This window comes from Mixophyes fleayi, chromosome 8 (assembly GCF_038048845.1).
Source record: "Mixophyes fleayi isolate aMixFle1 chromosome 8, aMixFle1.hap1, whole genome shotgun sequence".
In the NCBI taxonomy this organism is placed as follows: domain Eukaryota; kingdom Metazoa; phylum Chordata; class Amphibia; order Anura; family Limnodynastidae; genus Mixophyes; species Mixophyes fleayi.
In genome coordinates, this window is record NC_134409.1 from 107,135,593 (window position 1) to 107,155,522 (window position 19,930).

General features: G+C 39.2%; 1 protein-coding gene across 3 annotated transcripts in view; it reads left to right on the forward strand.

Annotated features, from left to right (window-relative positions):
- Nucleotides 1–19,930, forward strand: part of LOC142099563 (inter-alpha-trypsin inhibitor heavy chain H3-like) — a 185,038-nt gene that overhangs the window by 18,674 nt on the left and 146,434 nt on the right. For all 3 annotated transcript variants that reach the window (XM_075183114.1, XM_075183116.1, XM_075183115.1), the window contains exons 3-4: nucleotides 2,383–2,549; nucleotides 6,317–6,400. In XM_075183114.1, the coding sequence (XP_075039215.1) occupies nucleotides 2,383–2,549; nucleotides 6,317–6,400 (251 nt within the window). The remainder of the gene's footprint in view (nucleotides 1–2,382; nucleotides 2,550–6,316; nucleotides 6,401–19,930) is intronic.

The window sequence follows — 19,930 nt, forward strand, 5'->3', positions numbered from 1 at the left end:
TGTTGACCACGCTACATCTGTATCCAGTGTGCCAGACCGTGGCTATCCTGACCACGGAGTGGTTCATATTTATCTTCCAGTATCAGTGTGATCGCGAGTTATCTCCTACATCCTTACTTCTTGAGGCAGACCAGTGGACCGCGACCTGCGTTCCTCCACAGCGAAGCCCATCCCGCCTTGCGGCGGTTCTTGGTGAACACCAGGGGGTTCGTTAGACTCCGCACTGCCGGCCGGCCAGCGCTGATCTAGAGTAAGGCAAGTACTACATATTTATTACCTACATTACCACATTGTTCACACGTTACATAACTGTTACAGGTGGTAGTTGTTTTCACGCCTCTCAAAATACAGACAACGAACATACCTACAAAAAATAACAGAGGTCTTTGACACTGACAGGGATATAATCAAGTCTCACCTGAAAAACGACATCTGACATTCCGAAGACAGCACCATGCTGACAGGTACTGAATCCTATGACACTGCTAGCCGGCTCTTGACTTACACAAGCAACCTACAGAAATCTGAATTTAAAGAGGCTATTTCCGGACCCCGCAAATACACACTACAATGATAAAGCGAAGATATGTTTAAAATATGTCAAAATATTGTGATTTTCCCTCACTTTTCCTTTTCCTCCTTTTCCTTCCCCCCTAAAAAATAAGTTAGCTTTATAAAACCACCGCTACTTTTTGATTGTCTCATGTTTTAATTTTGCTCAGCTATTTTCATCTCCGTGTGGTTGAATGTGCTTCTTTTCACCATTGTTAAAATGTCACTATACCCATGTCTCAGCTATATCACAGTTCTGTTTAACCTGAGTATGCCTATTTACTTGTCTATGCGGTTTCAAAATAAAAATAAAATAAAAAATATTGTGATTTTAAAATCTATTTTTTTTTTATTTATTTTTTTCAGGTGGCGAAGATTCAACCACCTAAAAATGATTAAAAAAAATTGAAAAGAATAAAAAAAAATGAGCTAAAAAAATATTTTATCATTTTAATATATTTTGTTTTCGGTTTATAAAAGTTAATTTATTTGATATTTATAAAAAAAGTTGTTAAGTTAATAAGAAAGTGTGTATATTTTATTTTTTGTAAACAAAGGTATAGTAATCTGATAGAGGTATCTTCTATATGGGTTTTAGATATCAAGCAATATTATACAATTGCACATTGCAACAGTACAGGTTGGCGTGATAATGCATGATACACAGAGTTAATATGCAGGGTTAGTATGAAAATAATATAATGAAATGTGTGTGCAATAAGGTGAATGAGAAAAAGGAAGACATTGCAGGCTTGTGTGTTCCTCTGTCAATAGGTAACACAAATGCATATCGTACACAAACATTCGTCTGTCAGTGAATTGTAAGTGCACTGCTACTTGCTCTAATTTTTATATCATGCAAGTAACTTATTTATGGTATTTATCAAAGAATGTACTGCCCCTATACACTTGAATATGTATTCAACAAAATAAGTTTCTTTAGATTCGATCCTTGATGAAAATGGATGTGTGTAAGCCCGATGTACGTGCATTTAAAAAAAATGCACATTAGGTTCACTTTGTGTTCCTTGATGAATAAGGCTCACAATCTTTTTTACTACTCACACCTGTGGGTGGAGCCCCTGCACAGGAAATGGTCAGTTCTATTCATATGCATCCAAAAGGTCAAAGAGGGGTCTAACAACTCACACAGTTTAGACAAAGACTGGCATCATACCACATGAGGTGAGGGAGGAGATCTGTCCATGGAAACTATTTATTTTTTTGTAATAGCTAACTACTAAATCTACTTATGTGAATTCATGGAAAATGGAACACTATAATCTTTATCAGATATATTTTTTAAAACATATTCTAGAATATGCCATTTTTCTAACATTGTTAAATGTAAATAATTGTAGAGTATTTATTCTAAATCACAAACCCTACCTATCTACAATCATTCCTTGCTCTGAGCATAAAAGTCCAATTGGAATTGACTTTGATGCAGTTTTTGGGTGAAAACAATAACAGTAATAATCTTGGTCAATAATTGCAACGGAAAGTACACTGCAATGTGCTTTGTTACATAGTTGAGTAACAGCAATATGGTTTTTATGTGGAAAGCATGTGGAAACACCACTTTGAAATAATATGCTCCCAATTTATCATGGATCACAGGTAACTGGAGAGGCGGAGCTCTGGACTTTATAAGTAACTTAGAAATGTGCATTCATTCATTGTGATGTCATTGTAGAGGGGTAACTTAAGTAAAGAAACAGACATAGTAAAAACCTTCCCATTCCATACAGAAAGCCCAAAGTTTATCTTGTTACTTTTACTTATGTTAATAACTTGTTTATATTCATTTACCTGTTTTGTATTTTTCAGACAGTTGAAGACATAGAAATCCACAGTATAAATATCAACAGTAAAGTGATTTCTCACTTTGCCCATAATGTCATTACGAGTAGAGCTGTTAATCGAGCCAACATATCAAAAGAAGTCTTCTTTAATGTGGATCTGCCAAAATCAGCCTTTATAACTAAATTCAGCATGTAAGTACTGCAAATGTGTTATCTGTGTGTGCGTATATGTGTGTGTGTGTGTATACTATAGACATAGTTAAGCAAAGTGAAAATTTTTATATTAAAAAGAACCTTGAGTAGAGCTGAATTTACATCATTGAAGCCAGTAGGTGCATAATCTGTGAAGTCATAAGACCTATCTCATCCACTTGACAGACCTATTACACAGAGCATTCCCATTTGTGTTACAGAGCAAAATATAGTGTCACTACATGACATGAGTTGATTTGATTTGTGTTTGTAAAGCAAGTTTCATATCTTACTCTGCATGCTTACCAAGAAAGAAAATCTCCCTCTTAACATGACAACCAGCAAAATAGAGCATGTGACAGTTAACAAAATGGAAATCATTAATAGCTAAAAAAAAAAAAGTAAGGATAACAGAACATTTCTGAATGTCTGGGAGACTCACAAATTTCAGGTAGTTCTCCCGGATGCCTGGGAGAACATGCCTTTCTCCTAATTCCTAGTGAAGTGGGCTGGATGAGGTCTCACTGACGTAATTCACTGTAAATCGCCTCATTTTGGCCCTGCCCCCATTACTCTATGATATGATCGCAACATTTTTCCATGGGGATCAGAGCCCAAATGATGCAATTTGCTGAGTTATGCCCAACTGTTCTTACCACTTGATACCTCACTTTGTCTGTAATGACATCATGAAAAGAGTCGTTAATCATAAGTCATAATATCAAAACTTGCCGTCTTTGAGGTGTATCTGCCAAAATCAGCCTTTATAACTAAATTTAGTATCTAAGTACGTGTTTGTGTATTTTTCATAGCTGAATTAAGACTCTTGGGGGCATGGGGTACTTAAGACAGGGGGACCTCTATGTTCTAATATGGCTATCATATTAGACAAATATACAGGCACAACTGTTGGATGCACACAGCTCTCCCTTCATGAGCAAAGCAGTGTGAAGCAGAACATACCTCCCAACTGTCCTTTCAGTCAGACCAAATCCTGAGTAAAAGGGATAGTCACCTAAATTTGGGAATACACCACTAGATTCATGACAGCTGGCAGGAAGTCCTGCGCACTCCTACCTGTTCTTGCATCTTTCACAGGCTGCAGTTATTGGTGTTTTAAGTTCAGTTCCTGCTTGCTAGGCTCCCTGTTCTCTGTTCCTGCTCCTGTTCTGAGTTCTCTAGTTTGATTTCCCGTGTATGACCCCTGGCTTACTTCTGGACCTTGTTGGATTGCCTGTGACCTGACCTTAGCTTGTTCTCTGGATTCGTTTGCTTTCTGCCGCCCCTGACCCTTGCCTGGACTTCACCTGTCTGCTATTGCCCTCTGACCTCTGCCTGTTTACTGGACTCCATTTCTAACTCCTATCTGGCCCCCGCCAGCGCTGTGGCGACATCATAAACTTGTACTACTCTGAGTTCAAGTCCTGGGGGCATCGGAGTACCTGTGAGCACGTCCAGCTCTACGGGAAAGGCGGCTTCCTATAGGTGAAGACCTCTTCTGCCTGTTCTACAAGTTTATGGTGTTCCCTGTCAGCCATAACAACCCCAACAGCTTCAGTTCGAACGCTGCTTTACCGACAAGGACCCATGGCGACTCTTCTGTGAAGTGACTACAGCCAATCACGATGAAGGAAGATGCCGGTGGAACTTGATGACGTCAGTGAGATAGGCGACGCTGTTAATGCTGCTCTTAAGGGGGCAATATAAGTATGTGGCTATGTACAATGTACAACCCTTTCTAAAGTACATTGTACATAGCCGCATACTTGGATTACCCCGTAAAGAGCAGCGTTAACAGAGTCGTCTATCTCACTGACATCATCAAGTCCCACTGTCGTCTTCTTTCATTGTGATTGGTTGAAGTTGCTTCACAGAAGAGTCGTCATGGATCCTAGTCGGTGAAGCAGCCGTCTGGACTGAAGATGTCGGGGTAAGTGTTGTCGGTGTACTCAGCACCGTTAAGCCGTACCCCACCCAAATAATTAGCTTTCACCTACACTCCACCATTAAATGAAATAGTCCACCACCCACCCACATTACCTCACAATTTCTTCCATCTGATGTTTCTTGGAGAATCTCTTCTGTTTGCCTCTCTTGCAGTCTGCACAAATGGGATGATAAACCTGTCATGTGGTGCGTGTCTCATGTAACATATGCCAGCGAGGGAGATAGCAGGTGGTGGGCATACACATCAGGGGAGGGAGGGAGGGAGGAACGGGTCACAAGACCATACAGTATCCTGCTGTCATCCTTTTAACCTGTACTGAAGCGTGTACAGGTTCAATGGGTGACAGCAGGTCTTATGATCCTCCCTCTCCTTAATCTTGCTCTGGTATAATATTTTTTAACTATGCTTGTAGTATACAGAAATAGGTTTATATAAAAATAGAAGGATACTGCTGGTGATAACACTGATTTTGCTGGCGATACATTTTTATAGCTATTGATAAATAGTCCCTATAGTATCAACACTCACATTTCATCTTCACTTCAGTTAAACTAAATTTGAAAACAAATTTGCCAAGCTGTTGCTCTTAATCTGCCTGCTCAGTTAGAGGAGGACATCTAAGTCAAAAAATGTTAATTCACTTGAACATATCTGCTGGTTTTGCCATTAATAAATGGCTGCTACTTCGAGAAAACTCAGCTTGAACACATTTGCTTTTCAGCACTAAAGCTTCTTCCTGAGGAGTGAGGTAACAGGTCTTGAGTCAGAGCACTTACTTCATGTGCATCAGTGATTGGCAGCTGGCACCCCGTGAGCTTCACCTATGACCTCCATCTAGCTGCGCCCAATCTGACTTTGTTACAAAGGAAAGAGCGACTGAATGGGTAACGTGACCTCCTATGCAAAATGCAGGGAGACCATTCAGCACATCAGAGGAGGAGGGAGTGTAATGTGATTTGCACTGAATGTTCTCCCTCCTTTCTCTGCAGGCTTTAGCTGTTAAAGTATTTTCAGTAGATTAGCCAGTGTGTGGGAAATGTATGAGTGCTATGTGGGGGAGGTCTTATGGGCATGTGAGTGGTATGTGGACAGATCTGAACGGCCAGCCAGGGGCATGTGGGAAGGTCTGGGGTGCATATGAGGAGGTCTGAGGGGTATGTGGGGAGGTCTGTGGCATGTTAGGTGCATGTCGGGAGGTCTGCATAGCATATGGAAGACTTTTGAAATGAGATCTGATGGCTTGTGAGTGCATTTTGTGGCAAGGTTTGACATGAGGACACATGGGGCTATTATGTGGGTGTTTCTAGTTCACTTTCATTCTTGACATTAATGTTAATGTGCGGCCCTTGAATATATCAGGTTGTCCATCACTGATGTAAATGATTGCCAGGTAAGAAATGATTTGTGTGCCTTGTGAATAAGCATGCTGAGAAGATGGACATTCCAAAGTCTGTTTACTTATTATATCATATGTGTCTTCTTACAGCAAACTATAGTGAATTCTGGTTACAAAAACATATTGTTTTATACAATGTTTAAACTGGGGGTGTATAAATGGTGGTATGCCATACCGTCACTTCTCCCACTGCCTTCATTGTAAAACTATTCAATTCCCCTCATTTACATTCCAATAACATTTTCTATATAGCCACTTCTGAATTTCCATACTGCCAACTCTAAAATTCCACTTTGATCACTGGTTTAATAGGATTGCAGCTTTAAGCTTTAAAAAAGTTGCTATTGGAAAGTGGTTTATAAATATGACATGTTTGCCAGTAATGGGCATGCTGTAAACACCAACTGTTTCAATGTACTGCAGGATAATCGATGGAGTAATATATGCTGGGAACATTAACAAAAAGGGAGCTGTCATCGTAAGTGGAAAAGTAGACCTTCTTGTCAGGTAAATTTTTATGAGATTATAGGAGGGTGGGAATCCATTTTGTTTCATTATTATTAGATATTGCAAAATGCTTGTGTATCAACCAGTCATTGAAGCTCTAAGCTCTTTGCTATGTAATGCATGGAGCATGGGAATAATATTTTCAAGATCTTTAACACAATTTTATAAATGCAAAGAAAATTTCATTGTGCTATTCTCCCACCATTCAAAGATAGTAGTGCAACGGTCTTTACATTAAAAAAAAGTCTTTATATCAATAAATATAGGTGCATTAATCCTCTGCTCCATTTCTTATAATCCCTCCATTATGGGTCCAATCTGGAAAATAAAAGAAAGTAAAAGGGGAGTATGCTCTTTTACAAGCTACCTCAGGCTGTTCATGGATAATGGGCCTGATTCATTAAGTAAAGTTAAGCAAAAGTAAGCAAGTAAGGTAAAACCATGTTGCTTTAGAGGGGGAGGTAAATTTAAAATGTGATGATAGATTTATATTTGGGGTAGGGCATGTCCTAGATCAACTTTAAATTTCAGTGTACAAATGTGCTATCAAGTATTTGTGTGCTGCATGAAAAAAAAAGCCAGTATTTTCCTTATGTGCAAAATAATAAACTCATTTGCACCCCTTGCACGGCTACATAGTTTTGTCTAGAAAACTTGAGTAAGAAAACGTACAAATTTTTTTTCTTAACTTTCCTTAATGAATAATGCACAATATCCTTCAGTAAGGGGTCAAATTTCAACACCTTCCAATGTTTGATTAGTATCTGTTTGATTTCCCACTCTTTAGTGTTAAAAGATAATATCATCATCATCATTTATATAGCGTCAACATATTCCATAGCGCTTTACAATTGGGGACAAACACAGTAAACTAATAAACAAACTAGGTAAAACAGACAAAGGTGAGAAGGCCCTGCTCACAAGCTTACAATCTATGGGACAATGGGAGTTTGATACATGAGGTTAAGTCCACATTTTGCATTTTGGCCCAGCCAGACTGCAAAGGTAAATGTGACTCATAAGCTAAATGATCCTGTCACACAACAATGTTGGTCAGGGGGTAGTTGTCTTGTGTGAAATTGTATAACGGATGGTATTTGATCAATTCTATTATCTTCTGAATTTTGTTTCTTTTTAGATTGTAAAAGATTCTGGTGGTTCATTGCTTTAGCTCTAGCTTTACTACTTTGAACTAATTCAAAAGGATATTGTCTTTCTAACAATCTCACTCTAGCAAACTCCACTCATTTGAACAATTTCTTTTTTTTATTGTGAAAATGGCATATTTTGTATCCAAGAGTTAAGATGACCACTAATAAAAGTGTTGGTAGCTATTGCTATCTACCGGTGCAATACTTATCCTCGTCTCTATGTTTTTCTCTGGACTCCATTCAGTGGAATCCAAATTAAGGTCTAAAAATTTTAATTTATAATCCTGAATTAGACATAAAACTCAAATTGTATGCATTATTTTGTAGATGTATATAATTCATCAAACTCTTCTTTCAATCCTTCCCATACTAAAGTATGATCTTCATATCTCTTCAATGCCTTAATATCTTCTTTAAAAGGATTATTATTAAGAATATCTTGCTCTTCCCATATCCCCAGGTACAAATTAGCAAAACTTGGCACAAAGTGAGTCTCCATCGCTGTACCACATATTTGTAGATACAAATTATCCTTTAAAGTTAAAATAATTATTCTTAAAAATATTTAAAGAATTTCAAAATAAAACATATCCATCACCTATCACTATTAGCATCCAACAATAAAGAATGGTCAGTGGCTTCAAAACATTTGTCATGTGGGATGCTGGTATATAATGATCACACATTAATTGTATATCAGTTAAAACTTTGGTTCCAATCAAACCCCTCTACCCAATTTAGGACATTTGTGTAATATTTTTAAAATAATTGAAATTTATAAACATAAAAGCAGGCAATTTTGAACATTTTAAAGGAAAAAAATGTAGGTAGCCTGTTATGTACTTGCCCTTAGATTTGCCCTCATTCAAGATGGCCGTGATTGCCTCATGAAGTTTCCATGTTGGATCTCTGTTATGAACTTGCCCTTATAGTAGCCCTTATCCAAGATGGCCGGGACTGTCTCATGAAGATTCCATCTTGGATCTCATTTCCTGTTTGGGCCTAGAAAAGGCACTTCCTGTTTTGAACCCTTTGCTTGAGTATTGTGTTTCTGAACCAGATGCTTCCACAGAACCTTGCTCTCTTGTGATTTTGAGTACAATTACTTGATACTTCCACCAGACTTTTATCTGTCTTGAGACTTTGGACTTTTCTTGTTGGACATTTGAGATTTATTTATATATCAAAATAAATCCTGTTACTACAGAACTACCGGGCTATTGGGTTCCGTTTGTGATACCAGAAGTGTGACAGGATACTCAAGCCCAAAATGACGGACCCCGCCGGTACAGAACCAATTTCTTTACAGCGACTTTCAGACCTGAGTTTCCACATGCATTCTGCCTCAAGACATCTACAGGAATTTCAGGCAAAATTACAAGGACTTGAGGCCCAGTTTACAAATAATTTTCAACTGCAAAACCAACAGGTAACTGAGTTGCAAATAAATGTTTGGGAACTTAAAGATCAAATAGCGCTCCAAAATGGAGTTATTACAGAACTACAGACACGACTTCAAGAAGTTAATGCTGTAGCACCTTCAGCTGCATTACATCAACCCACACTCCCATTACCTCCGGCTCGATTTTCAGGTGATCGCAAGAGATACAGAGGTTTTATTAACCAATGTAATATTCATTTTGATTTACATTCTACTTATTTTCTGAGTGAAATACGTTGTATTCTTTTATTGTTGAAAGATGATTTCTTGGCATGGGCTTCTCCTTTGAAAGAAGCAAAAAGTCCAATATTACAAAATCTTTCTAATTTCATGGGTGCAATGAATCAGATAATTGATGACCCAAATCGAAGTGCTACTGCTGAGTCGGTTTTATTAAAGATGCGTCAGGGAAGACGTTCAGTGGCTGAATACATCTCTGATTTTCGAAGATGGGTCTTGGACACTGATTGGAATTCGGCAGCCACACTGTCTGTTTATCGAAAGGGGTTATCTGAGTTTATTAAAGATGAATTAGCTAGAGCTGATACACCCACTGAATTTGAAGCTTTTGTTAAACATTGCATTCATATTGACGCTCGTCAAATGGAGAGGAAACAAGATAGATGGGGCTCCATGTGGACTCGTCCTAATTATCCAGAACCAGCAATATCAAATTACTCTGGAACTCCTGCAACACAACAAATTGAGGAGTCTGAGCCAATGCAAATAGATACCATTTGCAAACAGATTTCTATTGAAAGAATAGATCAACAACGATAAGAGAATCTCTGTTTGTATTGTGGTAAATCTGGACATTATGTATCTAATTATTCTCAACGACCTCGCAAGACAGTTGCTACATTAATGGAACCTAAATATTCTAACCAGGAATCTATTATTTCATGCTGTTCACATCAACTGAATGCTATTATTCCTCAAATCTCTTCGCTGTCTATAATTGAGAAAGAGAACAGAAGAATAAAGAATCATTTTACAATTCCAATAAAACTTGAGATAAACTCTCAACTTATTTCAACCATGGCAATGCTGGATTCTGGAGCCAATGGAAATTTCATGGATATAGATTTTGCTAAACAAAACCATATAGTATTTCAAGAAAGAAAGACTCCTGTATTAAAGGAGACAGTTGATGGATCCCCTCTGAATTCTGGTCCCATCACTCATGAGACAGAACTTATATCCCCGATGATAGAACCCAATCATAAGGAGGAACTCACTTTCTTTCTCATCTCTTCTCCAAAATTTCCCATAATTTTGGGTCTCACTTGGTTCACTAACAATAACTCAGTCATTAATTGGGAGTCTCAAAACCTAAAGTTTCAAGATACTATCAGTGTGGTCCCTCTTGTACAAAAAGAGAATCAGATCTCAGTGTCCCCCTCTTCTGTGGATGAACAATTGCCTGTTCAATATCAGGATTTTGCAGATATCTGTAACAAACAAAATGCTGACAAATTACACCCCCATCGATCATATGATTGTCCCATTGACCTATTACCTGGGGCTGCTATTCATTTTGGTCGCATTTATCCATTAGGTGAACCTGAATTAAAGACACTAAAGACTTACCTGGATGAAAATGAATCTAAAGGTTTTATTCGTCCTTTTAAATCCCCAACAGGGGCTCCTATTTTTTGTGTGAAAAATAAAGATGGTTCTTTGCGTCCCTGCATTGATTATAGAGAATTAAATAAAGAATAGACATCCACTTCCTCTCATCCCAGAATTATTAGAAAGACTTCAGACAGCAAGTATTTTCACAAAGCTCGATTTAAGAGGAGCTTACAACTTAATACGCATTCGACCAGGTGATGAATGAAAGACGGCTTTCCGAACAAAGTATGGACATTGAGTATCTTCAATATCAATACTGTGTGATAATATTGTCATCAGTGATGACGATGACCGCTGCTACCCTAAAGCCCATTATTACATTTTTTAAATCGTTATCTATTCTACAGTTTAACAAGCAAAATGTTTTATTTTGTTGGTGCCCAAACAAGTCAAGCACAAAACAGAAGTATTCCCTTTCATTCCAGTGCTTTGTTTGTTAAATTTCCTTTTTAATATACAACATAGTGGGAGTGGGAGGGAGAATGATTACATCTTGTACTATTTTATATTATGGCATTTTGTCCAAATTGCTGTATCATTTTTTCTAAGTTTACCTTTTTTGTTTCTGCCATTGCTATCTCTCTAATGACTTTTTATTACTCGTGCTGCTATATCTCTCCATGTCACACATGCAATATATCTTTGAGAATGAAATAGGATCAAATTCTTAAACCATATCCACTTGTGGAGTGTACCCACCTTGGGACATCTTCCTTTCTAACATAACCCTCCTATCAGTCAGTGCTTTGATAGTATGTTTTTAAAGTTGTTCTTTACTCTATAAAACTGCCATCCTTTCTGAACTGATGTGCCACTATGCTTCATTGGTGCGGTATATATTTTTCAACTGCTATGTGTTTGTGCCGTTGTTCTGTCACTAATTTTCTAGTCAGCTTGTTGCAGCCTTTGGCCAATATTGGAGATAATAGACCTCAAATGAATGCAAATTAATGTTAATGATATAAATAATAATGTAGCAACAAAAAAAACCAGTTAAAAATTACTTGATTTCACATGTTTTTGATAATTTCTTATAAAATCCAGATCCAACAAATGAAGATGGTTTTACAACAAAACCAAAACATGAAGGTCTGTGCACATCTCTAGTGACAAGTTCAGTGTTTCAGAACTCCATACTGACTGTTGCTGATTATAATATTTTCTAGATCCCTTTTTTTCATTGCGGTCCTTTAACAATCCCCGCAGCCAACTTGTTTTCAAACTATAAATGTTAAATTTACTTTTCTGGATTTTAGAGGAAAAGATCTCAGTTCCAGTTAGATAATTTAATGGTAGATAGAGGTAGGAGAGAATTTCAAACTGTGAGTTTATTTGAATATATTGAAAACACCCAGAGTAAGCGATGATCATATACAGAGAAAACACACCTTGCTACTGATTGAAAAGCACAGAACAAAGTCTCTACTAATGGCAGTCTCTGACAGCTGTAGTGAATTAATGGTCTGTAGTACTCCAAACAGAATAAAGTTTAGATTTGTAGAAAAAGACACAGTACTCACTATCACGCATCTCACCAGGTTGGCTCAGTGTTGTGGATGGTGCAGCTCATCGCTACTCAGCATTACCTGTGCTGTTTACTGCTTTTCAGCAATTACCTGTGCAGCTCATTGCTACCCACCAATTATCTGTGCAGCTCATCGCTATTCAGCATTACCTGTGCAGCTCACCACTTCTCAGAAATACCTGTGCAGCTCACTGCTTCTCAGCATTACCGATGCAGCTCATCACTATTCATCAACACCTGTGCAGCTGACCACTTCTCAGCACTACCCGTGTAGCTCATCGCTACTCTGCATTTCCTGTGCAGCTCATTGCTTCTCAGCAAATACCTGTGCAGCTCATCGCTTCCCAGTATTACCTGTGCAGCTCATCGCTTCCCAGTATTACCTGTGCAGCTCATCGCTTCCCAGTATTACCTGTGCAGCTCATCGCTTCCCAGTATTACCTGTGCAGCTCATCGCTTCCCAGTATTACCTGTGCAGCTCATTGCTTCCCAGTATTACCTGTGCAGCTCATTGCTTCCCAGCATTATCCCTGCATAGCATCGCTCATCATTGGTCCTGTTCCAGCATTATAACACCTGTGTGGAGCTCAGTGCTTTTGCTCTCTGTAACTCATCGCTTCACCACCTATTTGGCTCAGCTTATCTCACAGTCAATACCTGTGGCAGCTAAGACCATATTCCCTTCAGGAAATCCCTGGTGAATACCTCTCCTCCGTTAGACTCCGCACCTCTCTGGGGGTAAGCTGTCACTCGAGCAGAGATCAAGACCATTGCCATTATCTGACTTTTGGGACACTCACAAGATGCAATCTTTGTAATGAAGAATATACAATATTTCTGATCACCTGAAGGCAGCAAAATCCAACCACAACTGAGATGAGCCCGGATCGCCTCAAATCTGGAACCCAGCTAAATAGTCTTTTGTGGAATCAGAATATCCCTTATAGACAGCCAGACATTATCTCTAACATAAAATTTAAAATGTCTATTATGTAAATCAAAAATGTTTTTAGCTTGCACTGATGCATGAGATATATGAATACGACATATTTCCAGAGGTCAACTTGGTAGGTTGAGGAGAAATTGTTCACGTCATTCGGACTAGATAACTTTATCAAGAGGGGATATCCAGACCAATTATTAGGAGAAGCTTTGAGATTTACTAATAGTTTAAATAGTGATGATCTGTTAATACCGAATTCTATGAAATTAAATAGTAGAAGAGAGAGTAGTACGGATATAGGTGGTGACAATTGGGTGCCATTTATTTCTAAATATAATTGCAAATCTTATCAAGTAAGGAAAATCTTGAATAAAAATTTCACTATATTGAAACAAGATCCGGTCCTTGTGAATATACTAGGGGATAAACCGCAAATAATTTTCAAGAAGAATATGAATATTGGATCATTCTTCGCACCCAGTAAAATTAAATCATTAGAGAATTAAGACATAATGAGAAAGGATTGGCCCCGGAAGAAACTGATGGTATGCTTTAAATGTGGTAAATCGGTTTGCTTAAGCTGTAATTTCATTGCTAATAAGGTATATTCTGTTACGTCAAGGGCAAAAGGGAGGATTTTTTAGTTAAGAGATTTTATCAATGTCACGAGCCGCGGCGGTACGCCGCATCCTAGCATGAACTAGCAGCTTGGCGTGTGTTTTAGTTTCTGTGCTCTGTTATTATGCTTGTGGCATAGATATAGGAGGGTGTAGGGACAGCCTCCAACACCAGGGGGAGCTCTCATATGATTTAAACTGGTTCACTTATATTTTTATACATGCTTCCTGGTTATGTTTTTACCTATGCTAGTTCTAGCTAGTAATTAATTAGCTGCCTCCTGAGGCTGATTGTCAGCCCTATCCTCCTCTGTCCTGATTGGCTCTTAGTACTATTTAAGGCAGTGAGATCAGAGCCTCACTCCCGGTTATAGCATCCTGTTTACAGTTCTGCTGCCTGCTACTTTATCTCTGTGCTTGGTGTTTAACCTATGATAGATTTCCTGTGTATGACCCTTGCTTGTTCCCTGACTAAGAACCTATGCTTCTGACCCTGACCAATTGCCTGAACCCAGATTTTGCTTCTCTGCTAGTGCCCCTGATCTTTCGCTTGTCCCTGGATTCCGAACATGTGCCTGTGACCTCTGGCCTTGGTTTGTTCTGTAGATACGCTGTCTGCTGCCGGCACCAACTCTGGCTGAACCCCACGCTGCTGTCCGCCATAACACCCTATCCCTGGGTTCCCCTTAGCCGGTACACAACTCTCGACCCTCTGTTAGCCTGCGGCCAAGTCTGTCCCCACCACTAGGGGCTCCAGTGAACACCTGGCTTTCGGAGAAGACTCCGGGTTTTGTTGTACCAGCTGGAGGAGTTCCTAACAATCAACTGTGATTCTATATATATAATTTATATGTTAGAATGCCTATGTTTATTGCAATATGTAGGTAGAACTATGAGGAGTTTAAAAGAAAGGTTTAGGGAACACAGTAAAAACATCATTAAGCATGTACAGACCCACAGTGTTGCAAGACATTTTTCAGTGGCTCACAATGGTGATTCAAAGGGGTTGAAATTAATAGGTTTGGCACAAAATAAAGCTACCAATACAGGAGGAGACCAGTTTTCTAAATTATGTAAAATCGAGACTATCTGAATATTTAAACTCCAGACTTTGTACCCGGAGGGTCTGAATGATAAACTGGAGTTTAATGAAGATTGTTAAACTTGGCATTTGAATATTTGAGATCATATATGTGATACTAAAAATTAATTCAATTATCTAGGGCTATTTAATATACTTAATAGATAGGTACTATGAGTGGGGATGAGATATGAGTGTGCTTTACTCCTACTTATAGTCTTTGCAATGGTACTATATTAAATTTGGACTCCTATGAATTTACACGTATTTCGATTATTATATATTAGTGCTACTCTAATGCTGATAGATAAGGTATTTTGAATTGGGACAAGCTGTTAGTGTGTTTTTCACGTTTTGTATTACTATTTTCTATTAATGTTTTTATTTTTTTTTATGTATTTTTATGCATGTTATTTTATGAATTGAATATATTAATTGTATATTTATATAAAAATAATTTTGTTTGCTGAAAAGATTGTTTGCTAATTGAAATCTAATAAATACTAATAAGAATTACTGGCTGGACTCATTGAGAGGGAAACTGATTGGTTGTGGAGTTTGATAAAAGGAGCAGTATTTTGTACCTTCACATATGCTTTAAAAAAGTTCTGTAGAATGAAATGCGTCAGCAGGTTGTTTGTCCCTACTTGGATCCAAAAGACAGTTTGTCTATTTATTCGTGACACAGAGGTGGGAGCCAATTTTGCAGGAACCCGGATACAGGTCTTTGTTTGCGTCAGGACTGTTTAGTGTGGTGCGCACCACTCGTCATTGGGATTAGTTTATACTGGAGAGCCGCGGGACAAAGAGGAGAAGGTGGAGGTCGTAAGTGATCATATTATACCCCTGTGCTACTTATCCACTGTTTCGCATATTTTTGGTTTGTATATCCAGAGATTTCATCTACTGCATCATGCTTTCTTACAAATAGTACTCATTTCCTCCCTAGGGGGCACATTTATCAATATTCGCAAAACATGAAAAATAGTTTTCAATCCTTATCGCATTCATAAGGATTGAACTATTTCTCAAATTTATTAAAAAACTAACACAGGAACAGCAGTTCCGATAAACTGCTGTTCTTGTGAAAAAAAAACTTACTTACAACTCCATCTTTGTAATGCGATCCTAGGTGACTTCTTCATTCCTCCTGTTAAATCCTGTGCACATGTGCTGATTGATAACTCGGGCATGCACACAGGCATCCAAACAGCACAGACCCGAAGGAACTGGATCATGTGACAGGGCTGCACATGTGCTGTAGCAGAGCATTACAGTGCTGAAAATGGTCAGAAATGGTATTGTATGCCAGCCTGAGCTGGCGTACATTACCACAAGTGTAAAAGTTTTTACAAAAGTTGGTAAATTGCGGTACATAGCAGTCCCCATAGACATCTATGGGGACTGCTATGTATTTCGAAAAAAATGCAAAGCTATTTGCTGTGATGCACAAATAATAAATTTGAACAGTAGTTAGATTTGCGGCAAAAAAATGATTGATAAATAGGACCCTAAGCGTGGGCTCCTTTTTTTGCTGCAAAGGTCTGGATCTGGATTTTGGTGACTTTCAAATTATATGGTTTGCTCCATGTTGCAATTATCTTTTTAGCAGATTTTTTGGGTTTGTCTCATTTATTATAGTAGTGTTATTGATATGCATGTTTTGTCTTGGAAATTTTTATTGCTTATTTGATATTTATCTTTTTTATCTATAAGGATGAACATTGTATTTATTCACTACATGGCATCGTCTCAAATGAGTAAAGAAGAGAATAGGACTGTATTTTTTAACTTTTTTCTATTCTATTAAAATATTTATTGTTATACACTTCAGCTTGTGTCCAAAAACTTACTCTGCCATTTGTATATGGTTCTTCTCTTTTTTTTGTTACAAGGGTTTAGAGCACTGTCAATTTTGTTTAATTTGTGATGCATGAGATAAAGCCTTGTAAACCCTTCTGAATTTTTCTTGGTGATATCAAAGATTTCTGAGGATTCAGGAGCACACGGAAATGAATGGACCTTGGGATAAAGGCCATAGTGTCACAAAGCTCAATGTTGAGATTTGTTTCCCCCGAATCTGTCTAGTTTAGCACTACTCTGCCCAAAGGCGTGGAGTCTAGCGAGGCAGGTTGTCTTTGCCAGTGACCTCCACAGGGAGATATGGACTTTGCAGCCTCTGCCTCGCAGGTACCAGCCCTCTGAGTGAGTACTAGACAAGGTCCAGTAGGACATCCCAGTGGCCTAGTGGTTAGCACTTCAGCCTCACAGCACTGGGTTCATGAGTTCAATTCCCGACCATGGCCTTATCTGTGTGGAGTTTGTATGTTCTCCCTGTGTTTGCGTGGGTTTCCTCCGGGTGCTCCGGTTTCCTCCCACACTCCAAAAACATACTGGTAGGTTAATTGGCTGCTATCAAAATTTACCCTATTCTCTCCCTCTCTGCCACCCTCTCTGTCTGTCTCCCTCTCTGTGTGTGTGTCTATATCAGGGAATTTAGACTGTAAGCTCCAATGGGGCAGGGACTGATGTGAATGAGTTCTCTGTACAGCGCTGCGGAATCAGTGGCGCTATATAAATAAATGATGATGATGATGATGATGAATAAAGAATAAGATGGCAGGCAGCTGCAAACAAAGTCACTGGAGCCAAGCTACACACAGGAGGTGATAGCCTGCAAAGATATATAACATATATAACTATATAACAAGCTGCACATGAGGAGCTGACAATCTGTGGAGGAGTTCCACTGAACAGGAAAGTGGAGAGTCACTGGAACAGAGAGCGGCACAAAGGTGGTGATAGTCTGAGGAGAGGATGGTACACAGCCGGCAGGTAACAGTACAGGTAGAAGAATGGTGAAACTTTTGTGGCAGAATGAGGAGAATTATTATTGAAAACTCTACTCATGGTACATGCTCTGAACAATCAATATAGAGTTGTGCACTGTAACATCTCATAAATTGTTGCAGGTCCTGATTCACCCTCTCTGTCTGTAGATTAGTTTGTGTGTGATATGCAGAAGAGTAACTGAGATTAGTACCAAGGAGCCTGAAAAAAGCTCACCAAAGCTGAGCAGAAACTGCAGCCCTCTGTCTGAAATGTTTTGACCAAAGGAAGTATGTGTAGTTTTACAATATGCAGAACAAAGAGGTCAACATCTGTGTTATAGTTAATCGGGTTAGTGGTATGAAGTGAGCCATCTTGCTGAGCCTGTCTACTATGGCCTAGTGTCAGGATTCCCAATATGAATTCTATAGAGACTAGTTGTATAATGAAACTAAGCTTGGATTTGCAAGTGATGGGGCAAACTCTTCAATTACTACATCAGTAAAACTTGTAAGTTTGAAAGAAGGGGATCTCTGGACTCAATCAAGGGGTATGCCCATTCTAAAGATTTCCATGTAAAGTTAGACAACAAGAAGTATACTTGTTTCTGTGGGTTATTGGCAATATCGTACAGAAGGAAAATAAAATAAACAAGACTTAATAAGGGCCCCAAATTGTGCGATGTCCCCATCGAAGCTAGGCGATAGGAATTCTAGAACAGAAGATGAACTGGCAGTCTTGGAAAGTTTGGATGATGGGGAAATAGGATCCTTGGATAAAGAATTGGATATGGAAAGCTTCTGAACCACACTGGAAGAGGAGCCGGCAGATGAGAAAGGTGTCTTGGCGATACTAAAGGACTCAGACTAAGCAAATAACCCAGAAGTCCCGGATTGGGCACACAAGTTGGAGAGATTGGGTTGAGCACATAAGTCAGAAAGCCCGAGATGGAAACACCTGGCAGAAGGCCCGGACAGGGCTCACAACTCAGAAGGTTCAGGTTGAGCACATATGTCATAACACCCGGACTGGGCACACAATTAGGAACGCCAAGTCTGGGCACACAATTCGGAAGACCTGGACTGTGCTCACTAGTCAGAAAACCTGGACTGGGCTCAGAACCTGGATTGGGCAGCACTATGAGGCACCTCTGACCGAGCAGAAACATGAGGCACCTCTAACCAAACAGGGCCGCAAGACACCTTTGACCGATCATCATTGTGGAGCACCTCTGATCGAACAACACCGTGAAGCACCTCTGACGGAATTGAACTGTGAAGCACCTCTGACCGAACAGAACTGTGAAGCACCTCTGACCAAACCGCATTATGAGGCACATCTGACCGAGCAGCATGACGAGGCATCTCTGACCAAACAAAATCGCAAGGTTATCCTGACCGACCAGAGAATCTCTGGCTGAGCAGTGCGGTATCTCTGGAGCACGCTGAAGTGACAGTCACTGGAGCAAGCAGGAGGGACTGTCACTGGAGCACGTTGAAGGGACGGAACCCTCTCTTGAGCGGACTGGAGGGACAAAACATTCTCTGGAGCAGGCTGGAAGGACAGAATCCTCTCCAGAGCAGGCTGGAAGGACAGAAACCTCTCCGGAGCAGCCTAAGGCAGATCGTAACAACCAGTTAATATTGACATAAATTAGACATATCCTGCAGTGTAATGTCTGTTAGAGCAAAATGTACCTAGTCCCTTATTCAGAAAGAGACATTTCTTCAGATACGCTCTTTGTTGAATAGGGACCTGCATATGCACGATATAAGTACATATGCATAATGCAATATACATTCATTTTGCGTGCCTTAATGAATCAGGCCCTCTATGTTTACCCAGCCAGTGCCCATCTGATTGACAGCAACTCCTTGTTTCCAACATCATAATTGTGCTCCACTGTAGAGAAACTCCTGAAGAAGAAGTATGCACATGGATATAATTTTCTTAGTTATAGTATCAGTTTTAGAAAGAATGGCTTCAGATCTTCTGTCAGTGGTGTCCATCTCTACAATAAATGGATATTGATTTTGATGACGTAACACAGAGGCAGACATGAAAGCTTACTTTAATGTAAGATAGACTAGCAGAATCTGAGAAGACTGGGAGGTTGGGACTACACCCTTTTTAGGTTAATGCTGTGATAGCAGCCACAATTGAGGAAAAAGATGGAATGAACCTCCTATACAAGTTGGCAAATCCCAGGAAATTCCTTGGCACTTAGGCAATAAGTATGGAACTAGAAAAATGAGGAATGTGAATGTGAAGGCTGGCAAGTCCTTTCTAAAACAAGTATTTATTTTTA